Genomic DNA, 27,245 nt, shown 5'->3' on the forward strand with positions numbered 1-27,245 from the left:
CCATCAACATGTCCTAACTCCTCAGAATGCATGGAGGGTCCCATCCAAAGTCCAGCAGGCCAAACCAAGAGCAGAGGGGGATGAGAAATGGGAGGTGGTGAGACAGATGAGGATGAAGACGAGGGTGTTTTGTGGAAGACCAACACCCTCTGTGGGATTCATCAGCAGGATGATATCAAGGCATTGTACTAGTGGCTGAAAAACTGGACTGTAGGACCAGACAGAGGCTGTAATGATGGCAGCAGGACACACACACACACACACACACACACACACACACACACACACACACACACACACACACACACACACACTTAATCCTACTAAAGTTATGCGAGACACCGAAAAAAACAAATTCTGCAAAAACGTATCAAATCAGCTGACTTATTACATCCTGATGTCATTAAGCTGTTGGTTGCTCAAAGTTTTCATGGAGCAGAAGCACTGGCTGCATACATGCTAACGATAGCAAAGGGCCATCTGTAGCCTCAGGTGAGGTGTGCTAACGTTAGCTGCAGCATCTGACCAGGTGAGGCATGTCATCTTGCAGACATTACAGCCTCACAGAGTTGACGTCTCCCTCACCTTCCTCTCTGTTCCTCACCCCCTCACCCAGTTGAGTGAGAGGTACCCCACTGAATGAGGAGTGAATGTATAATTGATCAAATGTAAAGCCTCTTTGAGTATCTAGCGCTGTATTATTATGATTCTGTAAAAAACAGGATGAAGTGAGGAGGGCACTGAAGAGGTTGAAGAGTGGAAAGGCAGTCGGTCCTGATGATATACCTGTAGAGGTATGGAAGTGTCTAGGAGAGGTGGCAGTAGAGTTTCTGACTGGGTTGTTCAACAGGATCTTAGATAGTGAGAAGATGCCTGAGGAGTGGAGGAGAAGTGTGCTGGTGCCCATTTTTAAGAACAAGGGAGATGTGCAGAGTTGTGGCAACTACAGAGGAATAAAGCTGATGAGCCATACAATGACGTTATGGGAAAGAGTAGTGGAAGCTAGAATAAGGGCAGAAGTGAACATTTGTGAACAGCAGTATGGTTTCATGCCAAAAAAGAGTACTACAGATGCAGTATTTGCTTTGAGGATGTTGATAGAGAAGTACGGAGAAGGCCAGAGGGAGCTGCATTGTGTTTTTGTAGATCTGGAGAAAGCTTATGACAGGGTGTCCAGAGAGGAACTGTGGTATTGTATGAGGAAGTCTGGAGTGGCAGAGAAGTATGTTAGAACGGTGCAGGACATGTATGAGGACTGTAAGACGGTGGTGAGGTGTGCTATAGGTGTGACAGAGGAGTTCAAGGTGGAGGTGGGACTGCATCAGGGATCAGCTCTGAGCCCCTTCTTGTTCGCTATGGTGATGGACAGGCTGACAGACGAGGTTAGACAGGAATCTCCATGGACTATGATGTTTGCAGATGACATTGTGATCTGTAGTGAGAGCAGGGAACAGGTGGAGGAGAAGCTAGAGAGGTGGAGGTTTGTCCTGGAAAGGAGAGGAATGAAGGTTAGCCGCAGTAAGACAGAGTACATGTGTGTGAATGAGAGGGACCCAAGTGGAAGAGTGAGGTTACAAGGAGAAGAGATCAAGAAGGTGGAGGATTTTAAGTACTTAGGGTCAACAGTCCAGAGCAATGGAGAGTGTGGAAGAGAGGTGAAGAAGTGTGTACAAGCAGGATGGAACGGGTGGAGGAAAGTGTCGGGTGTGATGTGTGATAGAAGAGTTTCAGCTAAAATGAAAGGAAAGGTGTACAAAACTGTGGTGAGACCAGCGATGTTGTTTGGTCTAGAGACAGTGTCACTGAGGAAAAGACAGGAGGCAGAGCTGGAGGTAGCAGAGATGAAGATGCTGAGGTTCTCTCTGGGAGTGACCAGGAAGGATAGGATCAGGAATGAGTACATCAGAGGGAGAGCACATGTTAGAGGTTTTGGAGATAAAGTCAGAGAGGCCAGACTGAGATGGTTTGGACATGTCCAGAGGAGAGACAGTGAATATATTGGTAGAAGGATGCTGACTTTTGAACTGCCAGGCAGGAGGCCTAGAGGAAGACCAAAGAGGAGGTTTATGGATGTAATGAGGGAAGACATGAAGGTAGTTGGTGTGAGAGAAGAGGATGCAAAGGACAGGGCTAGATGGAGGCAATTCATTCGCTGTGGTGACCCCTGAAGGGAAAAGCCGAAAGGAAAAGAAGAAGATTCTGTAAAAAACATATGAAATTCTAATTCCTTTGATATATAAATCAATCCAGATCAGATTCTGGATCCAATCACCATCTGGTTTGATCGCTTCCTTCCTGTTTGGTTTAGTCTCCACCAATGACTTTCTGTTTTCACCTGAGGCCGTTTCTTCATTGGTTTGTCAGCAGGATTAAACCAAAAGACCAGATTTCCATTAAACTTGTTTGAATCTCGAGCCAGACTGAACCCATTGAGTTTTTGGGGTGGATCCAGGACACGGGTCACATTTAGTAATACACAGGGATAGAAACACACACCCTGCTAGAGTCATCTCCTACATCCAGATGGTTTATTATCGGTCGGGTGAGAGGAAGAAATGATGGAATGAAAGAAGCGTGTAGTTCAGGTTCATACAGCCCACAAGTATGTTACACAGCCTACACTCTACATGCATGCATAGAGAAATGTGAAACACTGCATCCTAACATGAGCAGACATGCACACCAGTGCATCCCTCACATGCTAACCGTTAGCAGTCCTTCTAACAGGGGATGCAGCATTCAGACCGAAGGTAGAAAAACAGGCAGCTGAGTCTCACAGGTTTCAGCGGCTCCCGCAGAGCTGATGGAGGAATGGAGGTGGGGGGGGGGGTTGGGATTATCAATCCCTGTTCATCCCTCTATCCCCTCCTCCGCTGCTGCTGCTGTCACCATCGTCCCTCCAAAAAAAAAAAAAAGCACTACTGCTGGTGCTCCTCTTTCTCCTCTTTTTTCTTGTTTGTAATCAGATTATCATCAATCCATTCTCCGTCTATTCCTCCGATTTGCTCCTTGCTGCAGCCTCCTCTCGTTTGCTCTTTCCTCTCCTCTTTCTTCTCCTTTACCAGTCAATCTCTTCCTAATTATCATTCCTCTGCATCTGACAGGCGAGAGATCCACTGCGGTAGCGCCGGTGATCCCCCCACCACCACCACCACCACCACCGACGCTGCTCCGGTTGTTACCAGAGGAGGGGAGGAGGTGCAGAGTCCAGACAGGGAGGCAGGAGAACAGAGATGGACGGATGGAGCAGGATGGAGAAGGATGGAGGGAGGAGAAGTATTTGTGGCAGCAGAGCGCAAAAAACACGCAGTCACGCAGCGTCAAACGCAGAAATCCCTTCACAGCTGGTTCAGGACATCATACATGAGAGGATGATTACATCACAACCAATGAGGCTGCACGCGCCAGCACGCGCCGATACTTACAGGCACCATAGAAGAAGAACGGGAGCTGAAAGCAGCTGAGACTATCATGTCGAAGGACACGAAAATCACAACGATAATACTCCTACAAATGATACCCACCATAAAAAAAAAAACTAGACACAGGAGCCCTACACAGCTGCCTCCTGATAGGCTGACGCTGGTCCTGTGACCGTGAAACATCCCGCCCCTGGAATCTGGATCACGTTGGTATTAAAATTAGTCTGATAGTTATTCTAGAAAAAAAACAGATTTCACTGATGGTTTCCTACAGATCAGGATTTAATACATAATGCATGATCGGAGTTGACAGATCAAAAATTAAGAACAGCAAAAATAAATAAATGAAAGAATAAATAAATCAATAAATGAATAAATAATTAAATAAGGTTCACCTGAGGTTTTTTTTTTGGCTGTTTCTATATATTCCCTGCCAAAGTTACCTGCAGTCAATGGACCTCAGAGTTGATCTGTTCTGTTGTGAGTCCACTGTCCTCAAGTTATCAATGATAGCAGTAATGTTAGCAATGCTAGCAGCAATGCTAGCAGTATTAAAATGCTATCTTTAACATGGAAAAACATCAAAGTAGCAGAACTTGTGAAAAACACACTCGGTAAACACACTCACAAACATTCACTACATAAAGCATAAAATTATAGAAATATATAAAGTATTTGATTATGTTATTACAGTATTATATTAATTATATAACTACATAAAGCATAGAATTATATAAATTGCAGAAATATATTAAGTATATAACTATATTATCATTACATAAGGTATTTGTATTTATATAAATTTTATAAAGTTTAACACATAGCTATAGCAAACTAAATAAAGTGTGTAACTATATTACATATATATCTACATAAACTAAAAGTTTATAAAAAGTATACGCAATTAACGGATTCCGCGATAGAGTGAAGAACTCTTTATCTGAATATTTATGGTAATATAAACGTTTATGAACCCTCCCCATACTGATATTGAACCATCTTCTATCTGTATTACCTTAAAGCACTTTTGTGTCCGACCTAAGTCCGAGGATCGCGGAACGGAGCGCACTTCCGGATGCCGTTAGCCAATAGAATGCGCGTAAGGTATCACGTGACTGCCTACTAAAAGCGACGAGGTAAAGTCGCTAGCGTTGACGCGCGAATGCACAAGGGCGCAATGTTTAGTATGTAACTATATAAATTGTTTTTCTATGTAAAGTATACAACTATATAATCTTATATCTATTTAAAGTACAGAAGTTTATTAATTTTTCTACATAAAATATCTATATTAATAATTGTGTATAAAGTGTACAACTTTAATTATTTTCTATATCTAGTACATATAAACCCATATATAGCAAAGATCTATATAAATATATACACACACACACACAGTATTTAGACATTTATATAGAGTATACAACTATAAATCAATATCTACACAGGTTTCAGTACAACACGAGGGTTTCAATCATCATGATGATTATCTATTATCTATAGAGATAAGATTATTTAATCCTCCATCAAACGTGTTCTTCAGGTTCCAGTGGGCCGAACCCACGAACGGTGAATATGGTGAAGAAAACGCGACAGAGGCAAACCAATAGGATCGATATGGTCTGTTCGATTAACACACATCTGATCGAAAGACTCATCAGTGACGATCGATCACCTGTCGGAGCAACATGACGGACTCGTGTCCCGGTGATCAGAATCAACCCTCCGGTATTTAACGACGACGGCACGAGCCCACACGCACGTGAAATTAATCACACACACACACACACACACACACACACACACACACACACACACACACACACACACACACACACACACACACACACACACACACACACACACACACACACACACAGATGGTCGTTAGATAATAATTCACCTGTGGTTCAGGTTCGTCCGCTGTTGTGGAACAAAAATAATCCAATCATCACCGAACCAGTCCGATACCAGCGAGGCTGCTGGGAGCAAGACGGCTCCAACGATCCTCTCTTTACGACAGGATGCTCACTCTGTAACCTGAGCTGAACGTCAACAGCTAAAGGATGTTCCAGCTAATACCCAGCTAATATTAGCTGATTGCTAAAATTATCTAATAACCAGCCAGTTAAACACCTTTTATTTAACAGCGCCAATACTATACTTGAATTCCGATGTTGATTTATGAAAATGTATCCTTTTGTGTTCAACAGGTGTAGAATGAGAGCTCCGTGGACTGTTTAGCGTCACTGAAATCAGGAGCAGAGTGAGACCTCGTTGTGTTGCACCACTCTCTGATGGCTATCGGCTTCCTGCATGCACTTCTGTTGCTGCACCTGCAGCATTTTGCCTGTTCCTCCTCCTCCTCCTCCTCCTTCAGCATCCCTCATTCTTACTCTTTGACTTTTCATTACTCCTTTTACTCTGCCCCACCCTTCTATTCCTCTTTTTCTCCTCCTCTGCTCATGCTATTCCTCAACCTCATATTTTCTTAACACGCTGCTCCTCCTACCACCATTTTTTTTCTCATTTTCTTCCCTTAATCTTCAGAATCCTCTGTTCTCCCTCAGTCCTTTTCTTTCCCCCCCTTGCCTTCTTTCCCTCTTATTCCTCTATGGTTTCTCTATCCACCTCTATTCTTTTTTTAAAATTCATGCTTCCTCCTGTTTCTGTGAGTTCAGTTTACATATGATCTGTACAAGCATAGAATCTGAAGAGGAGAAGAAGAAATGAGGTCATAGGAGGCTAGGAGAAAGTAGTCGATGGAGGTCAAAGGAAGACCCAAAAGGAGGCGAGTGGAGGAAAAATCAAAGGAGAATGAAAAGGAGGAATAGAAGGAGGGTATTAGAGGAGCAGCAGCTGCTCTAGTTTCTTTTCTGACGTCGGCCAGACACTCCATCCATAAAGGTGACGTCACAGCAGGAAACCAGAGGCGCCATTACAACTATGTAGAGAGCAAAGAGGAACAGGATCTGTGTGATCATGTTTAAGATTCTCTGTTTATTTAATATCTAAGTTCATTTTCTGGTTTTGTTTTTAGAAGATTTAAGCTTTAACAGCTATAAACCGACTCTACCCAAATAAAGAAAGTAGAACATATGAAGCTGACCAAACGTGTCAGAATGCTGAACATCCAATCAGCAGTCCCTACAAACTATACCTGAATTTCAACTTTATCTTACAGGAAACACTTTCAAGAATTGTTTTTAACCGAATGGATTCATGTTAGACTGCAGATTTGATCCCTCATGTTATTAATGTGTGGAAATATAACTGTGTTTTATCTACTGCAGGCTCAGAGACGAAGAAAATCCTCCATCCTCCTCCTCACTCTCTGCTCTCGGACTCCCTCCTACTCTCTCTGCACAAACCGATTAGAAAGAAAATTCCCCCACACATAACAAAAAAAAAAACAAAACAGCAAGAGATGCATACGATCTGATGCTGAAAAATGTCTTTATAATTTTACAAAACCGGATTAAAATTTTGAACAATGCACATCTTTTCAGCTGCAACCTTCTTCAAATCCATCTCCAAGTTAACAGGCTTATACTAATATAGCTTGAGAAATGGCGCTGCTCTGGCGGGTTAGATTGAACTAATCCTAGCATGCAAACATCCTGTTTTCACATTTCTTTTCCAGCTAAAAGTCACAAATGAACAACAAACAGCAACAACAATCCTCATTAGCCGGTCAAAGGCGTTGTGTTTTGTGTTTTGTTCGTTCGACTGACTTTAGCATTAGTCTCAACCAACGTTAACTCTTTAGCATCATGGAAGATCCACAGACGTGGCTCCTTGATAATGGGCCGTCCACTCCAACACACTTTTAAGGAGTCAGGCTGGATGGGAACTACATGAAAACCCTGAAGCACATGTTCTGAAGAGGCTGGAGGAAGCTGGTGTTTCAGAGGTGCTGTCCATACAGGCTGCGCACAGGAGAACATGGCTCTTGTCTGTCAGTGTAGAGGCGTGATAGCAGATGCAGCAGTGTTGCTTCATCACGCCTGTGTGTGATGCAGCTCCACCTCTGACCTGTGATCAGTGTGTGGGCCGTGTGGGAGAGCAGCGAAGCGCGAGACAGAACATCCACAGGAGTTTCATCACATTCTCTTGACACTATCCTGGATGTTGTTCCCGTGTTAATGACCGCGGGATAAATTACATGATGATCCTGGCAAGTCTAAATAAATGCTCTAAAGGTCAAGATGATCCTCCATACTCTGCATCTCATTAGGGTGAACCCAAGATCGTACCTCACTCATGATCCAGACCTGGAGATACTTGAACAGTGAAGGGGAACACAACCCGTTCTTACTCAGTTCACCAGCCTCCCTCAGCATGCAGCTGAAGTTCTGCACATATGGTGGTAAATCTGATTATATAACTAGAATGTCGATCATCGACCTGTCAGGGCGATGTCATCTGGGAGAGAAACGGTACCTGGAGTTTTTCATAGCGGCTCACATGGATCCGGTTTGGCCTCTTCTGTTATCTGGTTCAAAGATGGAAGGGTTTGGTTAAGAATCAGCTGCTTGAGTGATGTGAACACTTCATCACACACACCACACACGCTTGGCGAGATTCTCTATTCATTTTAATGTTATATGTAAATATGTAATATAAATATATCATATTTTAAACCATACTAAGTCCCACCAGAAATTATAGGGCTCCGTTTCCTCCAAACAGACTTCTCATCTGTTGTATCTCACTACTGCAGGCCATGTGGGTCAGCTGTGGGAGGAAGAAGTTGTGAAACATGTTGAATAAGCGTGTTTTTCTGTGGGAACTCATCCGTCGTCGTTTTTTTTCTCGTGTTTTCTCAGAGTTGTTAGCGTTAGCTTCACAGCTTTCTGCTGCCCCCGAAGGACAGAGAACATCGTATAGTAGCTATCAAACCAGGAGTGGGTCTATTCATTCCTAGTCCAAACCATACGTCTTTCTATAGTCTTCATCAATGTGGATGAAAGCTAAAAAGAATCTAAAGAGGAGACACTGAGGAGTGGGGGAAGGGGAAAGAAAATGAAAACTGTGACATCAGGATTCTCCTCCACTATCAGCAAATATGGTGGTTAACACACATCCCATCCATCCCTACTTCATGTACTGGTCCAAGTATCAGCAACGCTGTTCTCTGCTGCCCTCTAGTGGAAAATACCTCAGATTAAATGTTCAGGAAAAGTTTGGAGTGATTTATTTTATGTAAAAGAATTAATGTGGCTCTGAAAGCATTTTAGGTTTTAGATAGACTGATGCTTTGTTCACTGAAAGCATTAAGATCACGTGTTAATTGGATCCTTCCCGGGTAATTAACGGGAGTTCTTGAAGTGGTACACGGTGTGGTCAAGAGGTGATGCAGTACCTCCTGTTAGACACCAGGTGGCAGCAAGACTATTCTAACCCAACCAGCTAAGAGCAGACGCTGTTGACGTCATGAAATCGGAGACGCGTTTGAATCCAATTCAACAATAATACAAAGGATTCATGAAGATTTCCTGTTTCAATGCGCAATATTAAAATTCATCAAACAGAAAAAGCAAAGCTGATCAGTTTAAAGTCAGGATATTCACAATTTATTCAACTGTTTCTCATTTTGTTTCAACACAAAATGAGAAACTGAAACTGGAAACTTACTGTTTTGCATCTCGGTCTGAGCCACATAGAAAGGTCAAATATTATTACATCCCGCTTCAAAGCAGTGATGTATTGTAATGGTCAGTGTTCGTGTGTTTGTCCGTTCATCCGTACATTCGTATGTCCACAAAATGTCTTCGCAACCTTTGCAGATAGGAAGATGAGACAAAAAGCACATTACTCGGGCGGCAAAGGGGATGAAAATGAGATGATGACCTTAACCTTGAGAAAACTAGGTCAAGGTCAAATTTCAACTTTCATACCCTCAGGAACCTGATAAGATAGAAAGACAAGGGAGAAGGCCAGTGTGAGTAAGACGATAGATCAAAGCTAGTGCTTTGATCTATGCCAGTGGGTCAGAGCATTAGCTTTGATCTTTGACCTATCTAAGAAGGTCAGGGTAAAATTTTTAATTCAGGGGTGTTGCAGGATGTTGCAGTCTCTGACTGCATTGGTTCTTGTTATATTTTATTTCTTTGCCATAAATTACTCTGTTAATAATTAATGTTTTGGGTTTAGTATTTAAATAGTGTTCAAATCTTCTTGTTTTTAGAAACACTTCCCTTCTTTGGACACTCTTTTTACATCCAATCATATTAGTCCACTTGTTGCCAGGTAACTACATTAATAGTAACAAATGTTGGGACGTTCCACCAGGTAGCCTTTTCTTTTTTGACTGAAAATGTAAGGCAGGATTGTTCTGAAAGCCAAAACAACAAGAAAAATTGGTTTCTTCTGTTCTCTATCTTTAAATCTTTCATTTTATTCTTGAATAATTCATCCTGCATATCAGACATTCACTGTATTTCATTTGGAAACAAATCAAAAGATGAACTGATTTGATTAGAATGTGGAGGTTTGTGAGAGAGAAATCAAATTTTAGTTTGAAAAGTGTTTCATTCAATGTAAATGTGAAAGCAATGAAAGTACAGTGAGGGTGAGTCCCTGTACTTTCTTCCACCACCTCCTCCTCCTCCTCACCCTCATCATGGGGGTCACTCATGATTGGAAGTGTTTCCGAAAAGATAAGCTCTTTTAAGATAAACAGCTGTCAGAGCTTACGGCTACTTTAATTCTCCCTGAAGAAGACGACCAACCTGATGACATCATCCACAAACACCAATCAGACGTCAGCTGGGGAAAGAACACGAAAATAGAGGAGAATTATGACACGTCTATTTTCAAAGAGACGAGTGGAAATGAATGGAATGATGTGAGATAATCAATTAGATAATTATTGATAATATTTAATAATAAGAGCGGTGCCACACCCACAAGAAAACAGTTATAGACTCTTGAGTTGAAAAAATGAAATAACAGTGTGTGTGTGTGTGTGTGTGTGTGTGTGTGTGTGTGTGTGTGTGTGTGTGTGTGTGTGTGTGTGTGTGTGTGTGTGTGTGTGTGTGTGTGTGTTCCATCGATTTAATTATTATGTTGTGTTGATAAACTGCTTTCAGAGGACTCCCCATCAGTAGGGAGGAGGAGATGTGAGTGATTGAGGAATAAGGAGGACAAGGAGAGAAGAAGATCAAAAATAAGCAGAGAGAAGGAGGACCGGAGGAGAGGAGGAGGTAATTATGGAGACAGGGAGGAGAACAAATGGAGATGAGAGGAAGGTAGGCGAGAGGAGGAGAGAAAGAATTGATGATGGGAGGAGAAGAGGAGGAGAAGGGAGGTTATTGATTCACTGCGCAGACAGAAAGGGGGGTATTTCACAGGGGGAGTCGCCCCATAAATACTCAGCAGCTGACCTGATAATGTCACACTGCCCCCGTTACACGGACTGGAACACACACCATCTGCTGTGGATCACACCCACTGACTGGTCCACTCCACAGGTAAAGATTCATGACAGGTGTCGTCAGCATGACAGACGTAGTGTCTGCAGACCATAATAATCACCTACAGACCAAAATAATGACCTGCAGACCATAATCATCATCTACAGACCATAGTAGTCACCTACATACCATAATCATCATCTACAGACCAGAATTACGACATAGAGACCATAATAGTCACATACTGACCACAATAATGGCCTACAGACCATAATAACAAGCTACAGACCATACTAATGACTAACACACAATAATAATTATCTACAAACCATAATAGTCAGCTACACACCATAATAATCATTTACAGACCGTAATAATGACCTACAGACCATAATAATAATTAGCAGGAATTGACTCCTTCTGCAGGTGTTTTAAACAAGTCTTCTTCTTCTGTAACCCATGTGATCCGTCTGAGGGCCTGTTGATCTGACTGTTCATCAGCCTTGAGCAGACTCACATCTGTTAACCCATTGGCTGTTGGCTGTACTCTATTGACTAACAGCAGCTGTTTTTGCAGTTGCCTAGCAACAATAGAGGGACGCTTCATGTGCAGCTTCATCACGGCGCAATCACATGAATCAAAAATCGATATTTCCTGTTGTGGCTTTGTGATCGCCTCTGATTTTATTAAGTGTCGTCTCCCTTTCACCTCCCCGATTCAATAACCTGAAGGTTTTAAAAAGGAGGACACACGTCTCCTCATCTCGTCTCCTCGTCTCCTCCAGGAGGACAAACTCTAACCTCACTGCTGCGTTCACCTGTTGAGGTCTTTAGGTTGATGTTTCACATGTGTGAAAGCTTCAGAGACAACTGGAGCAGGAGGGGAGGGGGGAGCAGGTGGGAGGGAGAAGAGGAGGAGGAGGAGGAGAGAGAGAAGCCATGGTAGAGAGGGAAATTAATTGCTGCCTGCAGGTTATTGGCTGTCTGGTGGGGGGGGTTGCAGTTGTTCCTGCAGAAGAAGAGCGAGCGGCGAGCTGCAGATCAGTCGGCTGATTCCTGATCCACCGCCGGATCGTCTCACCGTCCCGTCAGGAGGAAACAGCAGATCTGTGCCATTCCTCTGGAGGAAGGAAAGCAGGAGGAGGAAGAGGAGGAGGAGGGACACTGGTAGGGATGAAGACCACCCATTGTGAAAGGGCTGGAGGCAGGATTTATTTCATATCTGGAAAGTTTCAAATGAATTTTTCAGGTTTATATTTGTATTATAAGTAATGTTGGTCAGACATGTGATTCCTCATGTTTGGTTTCTTAAATGCGATTGGAAAAACTGTATTTTAATTTTTGTCTGAAAGATCCATTTCCAGCAGCTCCTAAATTTTCTGTCTAGAAAAATTCGAATTGCTGGAAATTACAAACCTGAGTCGCAACTAAAAAATGTCTTATTTTTACAGCTAAATGTCTTCTTAATTGTTTGTTCTACAAAAAAAAAAAAAGTCAGACTTGGAACATCGTTGTAGTAAAATTACAGCTGATGAACTGAAAATCCTCCCGTAGCGAAATTCTGTTTTTTTTAAATTTTTGTTTGTTTTTCCAGCAAATGAAACTTTCAACCAAACTGAACTGAACTGAACAACTGGATGGAAAAAAGGGACGACATTGGGGGATGAGGGTGGGGGAGGACAAACGATGCCCTTCCTTCTCCTCGGCCGGCTTTACTCTCCTGGGAGAAGATGAGGAGAACCACACTAGAGTGTTGTCACAGACAGAGGATGAACGTTTGAGCCCGGAGCGGGACCCGGTCCATCATCAGGATCCTCAGGAAGGTTTTTAGAAGATCTGATGGAAAGGAGGAGAGGTGGATGAATGGAAAAACAAGAGGAGGAGGAAGGTATCCTCTCCTAAAAGACTTGACATGATAGAGAGAAGGAAGGAAGAAGGAGAGAAGCAGAGAAAACGTCTGATGGTCGTCAAGATGGAATCCAAAAGAATCCAGAACCTTTATTTGGAAGTTAACAGGGATAGACCCTGAAGGGAAAAGCCGAAAGGAAAAGAAGAAGAAGACCAGGGATAGAGTTTATTACCTGAGTACAATATATAAATACATTTTTTTTCACTTTTAAGCACAAATTCAATTGTCCAATTTTTTTCTTGTTGACCAAAATCAAGAAATATTTAGGTGCTAAAATCACATTTTCATATGATTTCTGAGATTTTTTCGAAAAATTCAAAGCACAAGAAACAATCAGAAATCAGCAATTTAACAATTTAATATCAGCAAAAAGACAAATATTTTAAAAGTATTGTTTCAATGATGTATTAATTAATATATGTTCAGATCTGAACTGTTTCTAATCTTTTGTCCATCGTTTCCTCGTTTTTTGTCGCTGACCAAACCTCAGGGGAGAAACGCTGCAAATCCTATCAGGAAATTAAAAAAAACAAATTTATTTATTACATGCATAAAATGTAATATTAGAAATAATAAAAATATTAACCGCCGTTGTTTTGGACATCTGGAGCACAAAATTTTAGATTTTTATTTGTTTTTCCCCAACAGTTATCAGTTACTGAATTCAACACTTTAAATGTTTAAACAGTTTTTAATGCATAGTTTAAGCACAAAATCCCCATCTTCATCTCCCTCTTCCTCCTATCCCCGGTCTAAGCAATTTGTTGCACGTTAATGAAAATTAATATTAATTAATGAAAAGAGTCGACTGAACACAGGAACAAAGAGCACAGAGGCGGCGACAGGAAGTGACCTCAGCTGGAAGATCCTGACTGACAGGATGTTAGAAGCATCTCATCAAATAATTCCCGTGACAACTTAATGGAACATTTTTTTTCCGTGGTAAAAGCACAAGATTTTTCCAAGTTTTTAAGGAAATATATATTGAAAATAAATCTTTAAAACTGCAGATAGGGTTTGAATCTTCTTGGAATTTTTAAGAAATAGCTTGGACTAATTATTTTCACAAAAGGCACAAATTTTGTTTCCAAGGATTATTTCTCTGCTGGGATTCTGTCCAAACTGTGGACTTTTTTCTGTCTCAACTTTGGACACAGCCGTCTAAAACTAAAATAATCTCGGAACAGCATCAAAACTCAAGTTTAAAGTTGAAATGCGGAAGCAAATTAGAAAACAGACGCAACTCACTTGAGAGCAAATCTGGATGACTGACTGTATTGATTGAGACAGAAAGAAAAGAAGAAAGAAGAGGACGAGGGTCTGACATCATCATGGGCTGCAACATGTGTGTGGTCAAACGTCCAGAGGAACAGTACAGGATCATGTTCCAGGTAAGAAAGCTTCTCAATAACAATCAAATGATCTGCAAATGTTGCAATCATTACACATAAAGACTTCAGTCGGTGGACGCAAGTAAGACTCAAGAAAATGTTTTTTTTTAAATCTCAGGAAAAATTGTATAAATCCATCAGTTTTTTACATAAAATTAGAAATCAGAAAGTTCCTATTTTTTTTTGATGGTCGATAAAAGTCGCATCTGATCGTGTTTGAGCCGGAATGTGGACGAGAACAGTCGACAGATTCCGGCAACATTACAAACACATTTCTAGTTTATCCCGAAGAAAAGAGTGAAATATAACAGAGCATCAGGGGAACAATGACAGAGCCATGAGGAACCCCTCCAGTAACAAGCGTCTGAAATGACATTTTGATGGAGTTTTGTTTCCCACCTCCTACCCTTCACTGTCTGTCACTTGTGATCTGTGAGATTTCCAACAGCTTTTTATTTATTTATTGATGAATCTGCAGACGTGTCTGAATTAGCCATGAATCAGCTCCTCGAGGCGTCAACAGATGGAGACGTTCCTACACAGTTTCACGTTTTCTCAGAAATGTGTAGGCTCCGATGTCCATCCTCAGTGATTCTTCTTGTCCTTTTAAGACATTATTCATATCATATTAATTCATATTTAGATGTTTTGTCTTATTCTCATAGTATCTGAAATTCACATAAATTCACGCTCTATTATCCGTCTCTTTCTTCTTCTATTTGTCTTTTGCGATGCAGCAAAGGATCCGGGTCTAGGTTTATGTTGTGGACCACTGGATCCTGGTCTGATGAACATTTCTGTGTATCGGTTCTAAAACCAATGGATGGAAAAGCTGCCTCTTGGGTATGAGGTGCCCCCTAGTGACTTCATGAGGAAGCACATCTTTGATCATCAATGTTGGGGTGTTCTGTTTTGGTGTGATTAAAAAAAACCCCATTCAATAATAGATCAAGACATTGCAGTCTTCCACCAGAACACGTGACCTACAGCTGACCTCAGGCTAACGCAGCTCCTGTATCTGAATCCACTGGGGTGGTTCCTGACCCCCCCCCCATCATGAAAAACCGTCACATGTGTTTTGTGTTGTTGCTCTACGCCGCCCTCACCTGAACCCCAACTTCATCTCTATGCCACCCTCACCTCTACGCCCACCCCCCACCACTCCCACCCCCATATGCCACCCTCACCTCTACGCCCACCCCCATCTCTCCCCTTTATTATCTGCATAAAGCACACAGCTCGTCTGGTCGTGAATCGCGACTGGCGATGCTCATCATGTTTTCTTTTTCTCTCCCCCCTTCCCTCACTCCCTCTCATTTCCCTCACTCCCTTCTGGCGATCCCCCTCCCCCACGCCTCCTCTGCCCACTCCCTCCATGTGCATCTCCTCGTCTCTTCACTTTTCTGTCAGATTTGTCTCCATGGGATGCTGTTGCCGCGGTAACCGAGGTCATTAGGGAAGCTGGATTTATGCTGTCATACGTTGGATCCGCCGGTTTTGCTGTAACGAGCGTACAAAACTCACCGGCAACAGAACTGAGGGTTTACTTTGACATCGACACCCGAAACTGAACTGAGATCAAAGTGGAAATATTAAGAATATTTAGATGAAACAAATAAAAACAACACTCAGAGTTTAGCATCAACAATAATGATGAGACTTGGAACACCTGGAAAACCTGGAACGACAGCACATCCAAAGAGCTGCTTGGTGACCTCAGGAGGCCACCTGGTGACGTCTCTCTGATGGCTGTTTCAGGAGAATATGACAATCTAATGGAAATTGTTTATCATAAAGTACGCCATTTGTTTTATAGACACTGAAATTAGCACCACTTCAAATCCTGCATCTGCTGACAATCCAGTTTTATTATTTATAAGTCTTATTTTTGTGTGCCAGGGATGTTGCTTTTTGTTTTGTGATTATATCTCATCAGGTATCAGAGATGTGTACCTAAAAAGGTATACACAGCGCCCTCGTTCGTCGCGGTTAATGCGTTCCAGGAACCACACGCTCACTCACAAAACGGAGTGCACTATCGGATGCCGTCAGCCAATAGAATTGCGCGTACGGTATCACGTGACTGCCTTCCAAAAATCCGCGATGAGTACAAAAGTTGAAATTTGACCTTGACCTAGTTTTCTCAAGGTCATCTCATTTTCATCCCCTTTGCTGCCCGAGTAATGTGCTTTCTGTTTCGTCTTTCTATCTGCAACGGTTGTGACGATATTTGTTGGACTAATGAACGGACAAACACACAAACACTGACAATAACAATACATCCCCTTCATGTAAACAACAACAACAACAACAGAATGGGGGTTGGATAATTGTTCTCTCAATGTTTGTCTCCATCTCCCAGGTGCTTCCTATTTTTATGTTCTATATCTTGAACTCATGATGGCAGCGACGCATGTTTATGTGTTTATTTACATAACTGGCCCGTTGAGGATAAGCCTCGTAAACATGTTTGGTAATATCTGTCATGTGAGGCAGAGGCGCGACCCCCCCCCCCCTCCATCCTTACGAGTGATCGATCTGTTTTATTCTTGGTAGGAAAGAAATAAAAAGAGCCCAAAGCAGGAGCTTCCTGTTCCCCCCTTCCCCCGTTTCCTCATCCTTCATCCTTGTCCAGATCCTTTTTTTTCTATCTCAGACCGCTCCCGTCTCCCCCTTCAGGTGTTCCTCTCCTGAGTGTGATTATGTCTGCTCTCCCTCGGCATGCTGGGAATGGGAACGGACCCCTCGTTCCATCTTTCCCCACTGTGTGTGTGAAAGGGATAAATGCCGGAGGAAAGTGTGTTGACGTGGAACGACCATGATGATAGATGGGATGGAAGTGTTCGCTGATGGAACCAGTAAATTCTTAATGAATAGAAGGGGGGGGGGGCATGTTGGATCTGTCCCCCAGGAGGAGGGAGTGATGGAGACGCAGGAGAGACGGGGCAATGAGAATAATCACCATCAGCTCCAGATGTTCACGTCCCGTCCTGATCAACAGGACCCCTCCTGTCGTCGCCCATCCTGCGTTCACCGTCTGCTTCCTGTTTACCTGTCACACCTCTGTCTTTATCTGCATCTGTTCATCACTGCAGACATTCGTGCTCCCCAGAGGATGAATCTCAAACCACTTCATATTCATTTTAATTTTGTCTCTCTTCGTTAGATCTTTGAACCAGCGCACTCCTCCACCCAGTCTCCTGCTTATAATTATCACACGGAAATAGAAAATAACACTTATAAGACTAGTGTTTTATGGAGGATCTAATCATCATGTCCTGTTCTTCTCTTTCTCCTTTATGTTCTCTCTCTCTCTCTCTCATCAGCAGAAAGGTTTGACAAACTCCCAGCGGCCGATGGACAGACATTGGAAGGTAGGACACTGGGATCTTCTCATCCTCCTCCAACGACTGTCCTCCATCCTTCCATCAGTCAGTTTAATGGGTCCAGCTGATGATGGATAGAGCGTCACCTGTTCTCCACTGATTTAATCTCTTCTACTCCTTCACTGTGCGTCACTCTCATCCCTCGTTCAGGTCAGAGGACGGAAATTGGATGGACCACAAAACTCCCAAGAGTCTTTGCCACGATCCGGATCGGTCCACAAGAAACACAGGGGGAAAGGTAAACTCTAGAATCGTTTCATCGTTTAATATTGTCTTTTTTCTTAAACCGAACCTCATTCTTGTGTTCGCGCCTCATCACCTCTCATCTGACTCATCATCCCATCCAGGTGTTGTCACACACTCACCCTTCTCTCATCCTTCAATCCTGACCCTTCGTTTCCTGTATATTGAGTAAAAATGAGACTTTTAAAATCATCATTCCTTAAACCTCAAAGTCACAAAGAACAATTGAGAAAATCCTTCTGTTCTGCTCAGTGTTCGATTGATCTGACCTCTGACCTGACAGGTACGTTAGCGGGCGGCAGTAACGGGACAGTCGGCGGCTCTGTTGCCATGGTAGCCATCCCTGACTGTGTGGACAATGCCACACAGACGGACATCAGCTTCCAGAACATCCTGACGCTGGAGAGGAGCAGAGGTCACCGCCACCACGGCGGGGGAGGCGGGCCCCCTCCTCCACCTCCACCTACTCCACCCCTTCCTCACTTCCTGGGAACATTTGGAGTAAATGACTTGTACGTCCTGATTTCTTTTTTTTGGGGGGGGGGGGGGGGTCAAAACTGAACATTCCCAGGCGTTATGGGGTCTGACTCTTCCTCCCCGCAGCTGTGTGATGGAGCACAACGACCCTGACGACCATCTAGACCTCTCCAGCCATGAGGTGGACCGGCAGGACGACCTGCAGTACGAGGTGGGGACTTTACACGCCTCCACCGCCGCCAAACAATCCATCTTCATTATAAATTTTTAAAAAATGTCACATCAAAAATATCCTTACTTTCTTACCCTCCTCTTCCTCTCCAGGAGGTGGCGCTGTACAAATCCAGTCAGCAGGAGAAGCTGGGTCTGACAGTCTGCTACAGGACGGACGACGAGGAAGACCTCGGGATTTACGTGGGAGAGGTGACGCCATCGCCCTCCTCATCTTCACTTTATTCATCCACTGTGATTGGTGGATTCCATCTACTCTTCATCCAATTCAGACAACATTATATATCAAGAATCGTTTAGAGAAGTTATAATAATATTAGGGAAGATACAATAAAACTTTATGATGCGCTGGTGGGAGAAAGCTGGTAGGTCCAGATTCAGTCAGTTTATACCGATAATCCTACTAATAACTCCTGTTTATCCATGAAGTATTTCATTCATCCGTTTGTTTCTTTCTCCTTCTTTCACTTCAGGTGAATCCAAACAGCATCGCAGCCAAAAACGGACGAATCAGAGAGGGAGACCGAATACTTCAGGTACGCAACGCCAAACCAACACCGGTTCATTATCGAGGACAGTCGTTCACCCGTCTGTTAAGCTTGTTTGAACTAGAATATGAACCATTAACAGTTAGTTCAATCCATCTTCTTGAAGATCAATCAATCAATCAATCAATCAATCAACCTTTATTTATATGACATGATAATTGTCTCATCTTCAGCTGCTTATCCTTTCGGAGAGAGAGACTCTCGTCACTCTCTGCTACCACACAGATGAACAGATATCCGTTTAAGAAAAGTCCTCGACGGCTCTACTGTGAATAAATTTATTTCCCTGACATTTCTCTGCTCATTATCCTCTGACCCGTCCAATCAAAACGATATGAACAATAGACTACCGTCAGCACCTGGGGTCACCATGGTTACCAGGCAGCCAATGAATGATGTTCGCACCCGGTTCCCATAACAGCCATCACCACGGAGACAAAGCTCATTCCCACCGCTGCACACACACACACACACACACACACACACACACACACACACACACACACACACACACACACACACACACACACACACACACACACACACACACACACACACACACACACACACACACACACACACACACACGTGAGACAGGTTACATCTATTCATACATTTGGTCGTCATGTTTGCTTCTCTTGAAACGGCTTTAAACTCAGTTGATCATAAATAGAACTCTGCTTTGGGTACCGTATCGTTTACAGACGGATGTCAATCAATCTATCAATCAATCAATCAATCAATCAATCAATCAATTATTCAATCAATGTTGCTGTTTCCTTTAGATCAACGGCGTGGAAATCCACAACAGAGATGAGGCAGTGGCCATTTTGACCAGAGAGGACAGCGTCAACTTCTCTTTGCTGCTCGCCAGGCCCGAAACAGAGGTGAACCCATTGGACAACAGTTCAACCAACATCCTCAATCAATGCTCATGATGTTAGGACTGATGGTAGCCATGGTAACCAGAGTTTAAAGGTTGACTCTGGTGATGACTCTGTCAGTTTAGTGGACGATGGAGGCCTGATAAGGTTAACCCAATGAAGCTACAGAGACAGGGTAGTACAGTCCGCTGGTCTGGCAACAAAAACCCAACCAGTGACGATATGGAGGAACACAAAAGTAAACAAACAAAAACAAATGAAACCAAACCAGCAACCAGAATAAAGTTCAAAAGAGAGACTTACAGAGACCATGATGGAGATCACTGAGGATAGTCAAGAGAATCCAAACAACAGGAAAACCTGACAGCCAGGGAGTGATGAGGCACAGATGAGACACAGACAGGTGTGACGAGAGGAGAGGGAACAGGTGACACAGTGGGGCGGAGCCAAACTGTTAAAGGGGAGGTGGAAGGAGGAAACGCAGGATTTGCAAAGAAAAAAAACATGCTATGAAATTCAGGAGGTCTTGTGCACACTGACTGTTGCCACACATACACACACACGCACAAGCACACACACATACACACACATACACACACACACACACACACACACACACACACACACACACACACACACACACACACACACACACACACACACACACACACACACACATAAACACGCACACCATGAAAAATGTCTTTGGTGTGGCAGGAGGCCCCAGAGTGTTTGTTCATATCTGCTGACAGAGTAAGAACCGCAAGACAGTAAATTCATATATGTCAGTTAAAACACACAAGCACGTGTGTGTGTGTGCGTGTGTGTGCGTGTGTGTGTGTGTATGTGTGTGTGTGTGTGTGTGTGTGTGTGTGTGCGTGTGTGTGAATGAGCCATCGATCAGTCAGTATTTAGAAAGCTCTGACATTGCAGCCTGTCAGATATGCTTGTAATGAGAGAACAGGAAGTGATGGATGGTGATGGAGCGGCGTGATGGGAGGAGCCATGAAGGAGGAGACAAACCCATCAAACCCCGCTATAATGATGTTGGGTTACTAGCTTTGAGGTCTATGGTGATTGAGATGTCTACATTGTCATGAAAATAGCGCCACCATCAGGACAATCTCAGGCAGAAAATGCTAGTAAATTTCCATCAGGCTGCCCCCTACTGGAGGAGAAGGGAACGACTCGCCCAAATGAGAGCAGATAGGAGAGGCTGATGGGTAAAGGTTTCACAGAGATTTGCACACATGTAGAAATGAATTGATCACAAAAAAATTTTAATTTTAATTTTAATTTTAATTTTAATTTTAATTTTAATTTTAATTTTAATTTTAATTTTAATTTTAATTTTAATTTTAATTTTAACTTTAACTTTAATTTTAACTTTAATTTTAACTTTAAATTAAATTAAATTAAATTACACATTTAATTTAATTTAATTTAATTTAATTTAATTTAATTTAATTTAATTTAATTTAATTTAATTTAATTTAATTTAATTTAATTTAATTTAATTTAATTTGTCTTTCCAGAATGAAAACCCAGTTGATCCAGAGAACACGGCGCTGACTCTGGATGGAGAAGGAGTCCATCCCAACCCTCGGCACTCCTCCTGCTCCATCACCTCGTCTCGTCTCTCTGGTTACTCTCACCTTCGCCAGGATGGAGGACGACAAGAAACCATTGGCAGCGACACGGAGGAAGAAGAGGATGAGGATGGAGAGAGAGGCGAGAAGGAGGGCCCCCCACCCCTGCCACCTCTGCTCAACCTGGCTCCTCTCCTGTTCAACAGCCAGGAACTGGATAGCGGCGTAGGACGGACTGATGACGACCTGCTGGGTGATCAGAGCAGTGCCTCCAACACCAACACCACCAATACCCCCGGCAGCACCAGGAAGTTCAGACCAGGCCCCAGTCCCAGACCGAGCCCCGGCCTCGGCCCAAGTCCAGGTCAGGACCGCGGAGACACCACACCTCCGTTTCATCTGAGAGACCTTCAGCTCAGCTCCGACTCCCTCCCCAGTCTGGACTGGGCAGCTGGGGGAGGGACAGGAGGGTCAGCGTACAGCCCCCACCACCATCACCACCACAAGGTGAACTGAAGTCTCGCTTATTTGAAATTTGATCTATGTGTATTTACATTTCATATACATTGCGCTCTCGCGTATTCGCGCATCAACGCTCGTGACTTTACCTCATCGCGGATTTTTGGTAGGCAGTCACGTGACACCGTACGCGCATTCTATTGGTGGATGGCATCTGGAAGTGCACTCCGTTCCGTTAGTCTCGGACTTTCGTGAGACACAAAAGTACTTTAGACAGTCCATAAGAGTGTGGGAAAAGGTAATACAGATAGACGGCGGTTTAATATAAGTATGGGTAGGGTCATACACATTTAAATTACCGTAAATAATAACATAAATAGTTCAGCACTCTATCGTGGAATTTATTAATCACGTGTGGTTCCTGGAATGCATTAACTGCAAGGAACGAGGGTGCACTGTATTGTATTATTTTCACATTTTATTTTCATATATTATGTTATTATGTTATTTTGTTATTATAACTATTGTTATTATAAATATTATTTATAGTTATTCTGGAAAAAAGAAAAGGATAAAAGTGTTTCAGCTCCAGTCTGACCTCAGGTCAATCTGGATCATTATTATTGATTATCTCCCATAAGTAAATTTAACCCATAAATTCAAACACCCTGGATCATCAGTCAAAAGTTCTTCCTGCTCAGAGGAACCTCATCGGTGGAAATAATTATCCATCTTAAATTGAACATTTTTTAATCGATTTTTCAGTTTTATTTCATTATGATTTAGTACGATCGACTCTTAAGAACTGACCTTTGACCTGCAGCACCACCACCACCACCATCAGCCCCCTCTGATGATGATGATGCCGGGTCTGACAGAGGAAGAGTGTCAGCGCTATCGGGAGCTGCTGGAGATCAAATGCCAGTACGAGAGATTTAAGGAGAAACACGAGAGAGGAGCAGTGATCAGCAGACGTGATGACGATGAAGCAGAGGTGAATAACCAGCAGGAGAGACGAGAGGTGGAGAATGAAGAGGACTGGGCTGCTTTTTCTTCTTCGGTGGTTGACGTGAACTGCAATGCAACGCTGAGTGAGCATGAGCTGGCGCTGATCGAGGAGGAGTTGCGCCACCTGGAGTTCAAGTGTCGCAACATTCTCCGAGCGCAGAAGATGCAGCAGCTCCGAGAGAGATGTCTGAAAGCCTGGATGATGGAGGAGACAGTGGCGGCCGGAGCGGGGCACCAGGGACCCACTGTCGCAGGTAACCATAGCAACAGGTTGATGGTCTAAGGAGGACAGTGTGGGGCAGCAGGCTTGATGTCAACTGAGCAAAAAACCAGTGGAGCATATTATTATTATTATTATTATTATTGGTATTATTATTATTGTTGTTGTTTTTGTTGTTGTTGTTATTATCATTATTTTTATTATTATTATTATTGCTTTCAGAATCGGATATTGATAACAACAGCGACAATGGTCCCCATGAGCTGTCGGCCATCAATGAGCTCCCGGAGCGAGAGCGGTTGGATGACGGCACCAGCGCCTACAACACTGGTGGAGAGAGCTGCCAGAGCACGCCACTGGTCAGCACAGAGCAGATCCCGCCCCCAAACTCCTCCCTCACCCCCTGGTGTCAAAGGCGGGATCGAGACCGGGAGAGATGCCACTCCAACCTCAGCTGCTCTTTCTCCCCTGGCATTTACAGGAAGTATGATACAGCCAATGGTAGCATAGAAAATGGCTCAAGCTCCACCCCCTGTACACCCGCCAAGTTCAGGTCTGTGTTTGCTTTATATCACAATTTTACATCTGGATGTCTTGAGCTGTGTGAAAATTCTGTCTAATCATCAGGTCTCTGACCAGAGAGGGGCAATCGTCTTCAAAAAGGGGTGTGGCTGATGGAGGGCGGAACTCTAGTGCAGGTGTGTAATTTACTTCAACCTCAGCTCAGCCTACTTTTGTTACTGCATCCATTTGCAAGAATAGTCCTGGCTTTTCTTTGTTTCTTTACCAAACGGGTCCCTGGCCTTCAGTTTTAGTTGGATTCTGTTGATCAGGGCGGGACATGAACATATGGAGCTGATGGTGATCATTCTTATTGTCCCATCTCTCCTGCGTCTCCATCAGCACCACCTCAACATGTTTCTCCCCCATATTCACTAAGTATTTACTGGTTCCATCAGCAAACTCTTCCGTCCCAATTATCAACACGTAGACATGGTCGTTCCACGTCAACAAACTAAGCAAAGATGGAGCGAGGGATCCATTTTCATTCACAGAATGCTGAGGGAGAGGGGGAGATAATTACTGTCGGTTAGAGGGACACCTGAGGGGGGAGATGGGAAGAGAAAAAGTATCCAGACAGGGATGAAAGATGAAATTCCCTCACCATGCAGTTAAACTGGATTTTCCTTCTCTGTTGTTATGGTTGTGTGATAACTCACTTATCACTGCAGGTGGAGCCACCAACAGGCCGTGTGGTGGAAGTGCAGAGTCCAGTCCCAATTGCACCAGAAGGTGCCGCCACAAACCACTGGGGCGCTACCAGAGCTGCTTGGCGCTGCCCTCCGAAGGTCTGGTGGACCCACTGGATAGAGTTAGAGACCAAACAGGGGCTGAAGACGAGGAGAGAGGGATTGGTGCCGGCAGCAGTGGCCCAGCAAGTCCCAGGAGTGTCAGTAGCGCCCCGTGTGGACTGGAGGACCACCACATAGGTGCCTCACGGTTAGGAGTAGTCTTACCACTGGGCCTGACACACACATCGACAACAGCCTCCCCACAACGAATGGAGTGGAAGGTAAAGATGTGATTATAATGATAATATTGACGAGACATTTTCCCTGCCCTCACAGCTTTGACTTCTATGCTACCAGGTAAAGATCCGGAGTGATGGAACTCGCTACGTAGCCAAACGGCCGGTCAGGGATCGTCTCCTGAAAGCCAGGGCCCTGAAGATCCGAGAGGAACGCAGCGGCATGACGACGGATGATGATGCTGCCAGTGAGATGAAACAGGTAGAGTCTGTTGTATTTTCATTTAACGACAGAAACCTGGAGTGGTGTCCTGAAACGTCTTAAACTGTGTTCACAGGGTCGATACTGGAGCAAAGAGGAGAGGAAGCAGCAACTGCTACGAGCCAGAGAATACCGACGAAGAAGAGAGTTCATGATGCAGAGCCGCCTGGACTACCTCAGGGGAGAAGGGTAGGGGGCAAACCTGTCCATCTGTTTATTACTTCTTAATTGCTGTGTGGGTGGACTGTTGGTGACTCACCCACGAAAAAACGGCTATCAATGTGTAACAAATTTAAACCGTGACTGACAAAACCAGAAAATGCAAGGATTCAACGCCCAAAGGGTGTGGATCTGGAGCAGAACCCAGAATCCCTGTCACATCACTACATTGATTTCAATCCAGGACGTATGGCAGGAAATGCGGAAGTAATGCTCAAACCATCCTTACAGGGTGGAGTTACACCACCCTGACAACAGATGGTGCCTCATTGGACACCAGCAAAATTGGAAGCACCTGGAAAACTATAAAGACTAAATGAATTTACCCAAGAGCAAAGTGGTCTGTGGCCAACTAGTTTCATCTTTGTTGAGACTGAATCAGTTTTACTTTTTCTTTTCAGGGACACTTCATTGCCTCCAGGGGGCGCTGATACCCCCCATTCATTACAGGCCTCCCAGGTTCCCTCTGATCAAGACTCCCCCAACAACAATATCTTGATTCTGAGCCAGAAGAGGATCACAAAGATGAGGAATCGCCGTATCCTCGACAACTGGATCACCATCCAGGAGCTGCTGGCTCACGGTTCGTGGTCGCCCGATGGAAAGAAAATATACAACCCTTTACTGTCTGTGACCACAGTGTGATGTCGTAACTGGGAAGAGAGTGAGGAGGAACACAAACCAGGAACAAGGAGAGAAAAGATTATGGTTTCTCTGAGCTGACCTCTCACAAAGTTTGGAGAAAGATATAGAACTGCACCTGAACTGCAGGACACATCCAAATTATAAATAAAAAAAGTAACCATGAAAAACTGTTTGAGCTGAAAGTCCAACCGGCTGAATCTGGAAATCCATGATGGTTGAGGGTTTGGATGTTTTGGACCTACTGCCTTCTTCCACTACCTCTGGACCAGATCCAGTGTGGGTCTCAGAACCCAATGTGTGAATAATGACAACACTTTCATTGGATCCTTTCAAACTAAATAAAGAAATATTAAAGGAAGGAACAGCTTGGAATGCAAACTGCTTTGCTCCCCTGTACCCCTTAGGACCTTGGGACCAGCAGAGATTATTCTCTGAACCTGGAGGAGAAAAGTTAAATCTTTTATGTTTGGATGGGTGTTGAATAAATTTACCCCAATGTGGCAAAAAAACAAAGTCCTGCCAAGCCATAGTGTTGGGACATCTCAGTGTGATGATTAAAGGTTTTGCCTTTTGTGTTAATCCTAGAACTCAATGATTCTTTATGATAAATGTATAGAGAAGGATCCAGTGAGAAATGACTCTTGCTGGTTTCAGCAAAATGGCGTATGAAAAGCTCACCAATCATGTCTGCCAGCGTAGTCGGGTCAATGGATGGGTTACATCCAATGTAAGCCAAGTCTAATGTCAGGTATGCAATTAAAGTTTTAATAAAAGTCAAAGGTAGATCATGTGACAAAGACGGCAATGATCTAAAAGCCATAAATGTGACATCCAGTGACACATGAAAAGCTTGTTGTGCAAAGAAAACATGGAATCTGAGAGCACAGTTGTTGCTTAAAGATAGCAGTCAAGTAGCCTAACAATAAAAGTTAGCTAGTTTAAAGATAAGTTATCTACCTTAAAGAAAACGTAGTTAGCTATCTTAAATAGAATGTACACACCTAGTTTAAAGAAGACAACCAAAATGCAACCATGGATCTTAAAACACGGTCATTTACTGCACAATAGCTGGACAGGGAATGACGCGCCTAAAGCTGTGTTTAAAACAATGTACAAACCCATGAGATCGCATCAGGGGCTTGGCAGAGTACAGCTAGCTTACAGTTAACGTACAACGGAACGCTGATTGTCCTGCGATCCATTCTAACCTCATGCCTGGCAGCAGGACGGCCCAAAGAACCGTTGGTGGTTCACGCGTCGTGTTGGACACATGTGAAATTATATGAAAATGACATGCATGAACTAAAGTATTATCGGACAGAATTCTCAAACATTTTTATGTAGCGTGCAGAGATTAAATTGTGAAAGATGTGAAAAATGTTCAATAAAAACAAAGTGAAATGTGT

General features: G+C 43.4%; 1 protein-coding gene across 1 annotated transcript; it reads left to right on the forward strand.

Annotated features, from left to right (window-relative positions):
- The first annotated feature begins 14,080 nt into the window (after window positions 1-14,080).
- On the forward strand, window positions 14,081-27,182 carry LOC137611459 (PDZ domain-containing protein 4-like). Its single transcript, XM_068339685.1, has 16 exons — window positions 14,081-14,140; window positions 17,467-17,514; window positions 17,677-17,764; window positions 18,053-18,281; window positions 18,373-18,457; window positions 18,571-18,669; window positions 18,951-19,013; window positions 19,811-19,912; window positions 21,445-22,005; window positions 22,781-23,219; window positions 23,408-23,738; window positions 23,813-23,883; window positions 24,418-24,758; window positions 24,835-24,975; window positions 25,052-25,164; window positions 25,596-27,182. The coding sequence occupies exons 1-16, from the start codon at window positions 14,081-14,083 to the stop codon at window positions 25,837-25,839; spliced, it is 3,015 nt and encodes a 1,004-aa protein (XP_068195786.1). The 3' UTR covers window positions 25,840-27,182.
- Window positions 27,183-27,245: the final 63 nt, after the last annotated feature.

Source organism: Antennarius striatus, chromosome 2, assembly GCF_040054535.1.
Source record: "Antennarius striatus isolate MH-2024 chromosome 2, ASM4005453v1, whole genome shotgun sequence".
Taxonomy (NCBI): domain Eukaryota; kingdom Metazoa; phylum Chordata; class Actinopteri; order Lophiiformes; family Antennariidae; genus Antennarius; species Antennarius striatus.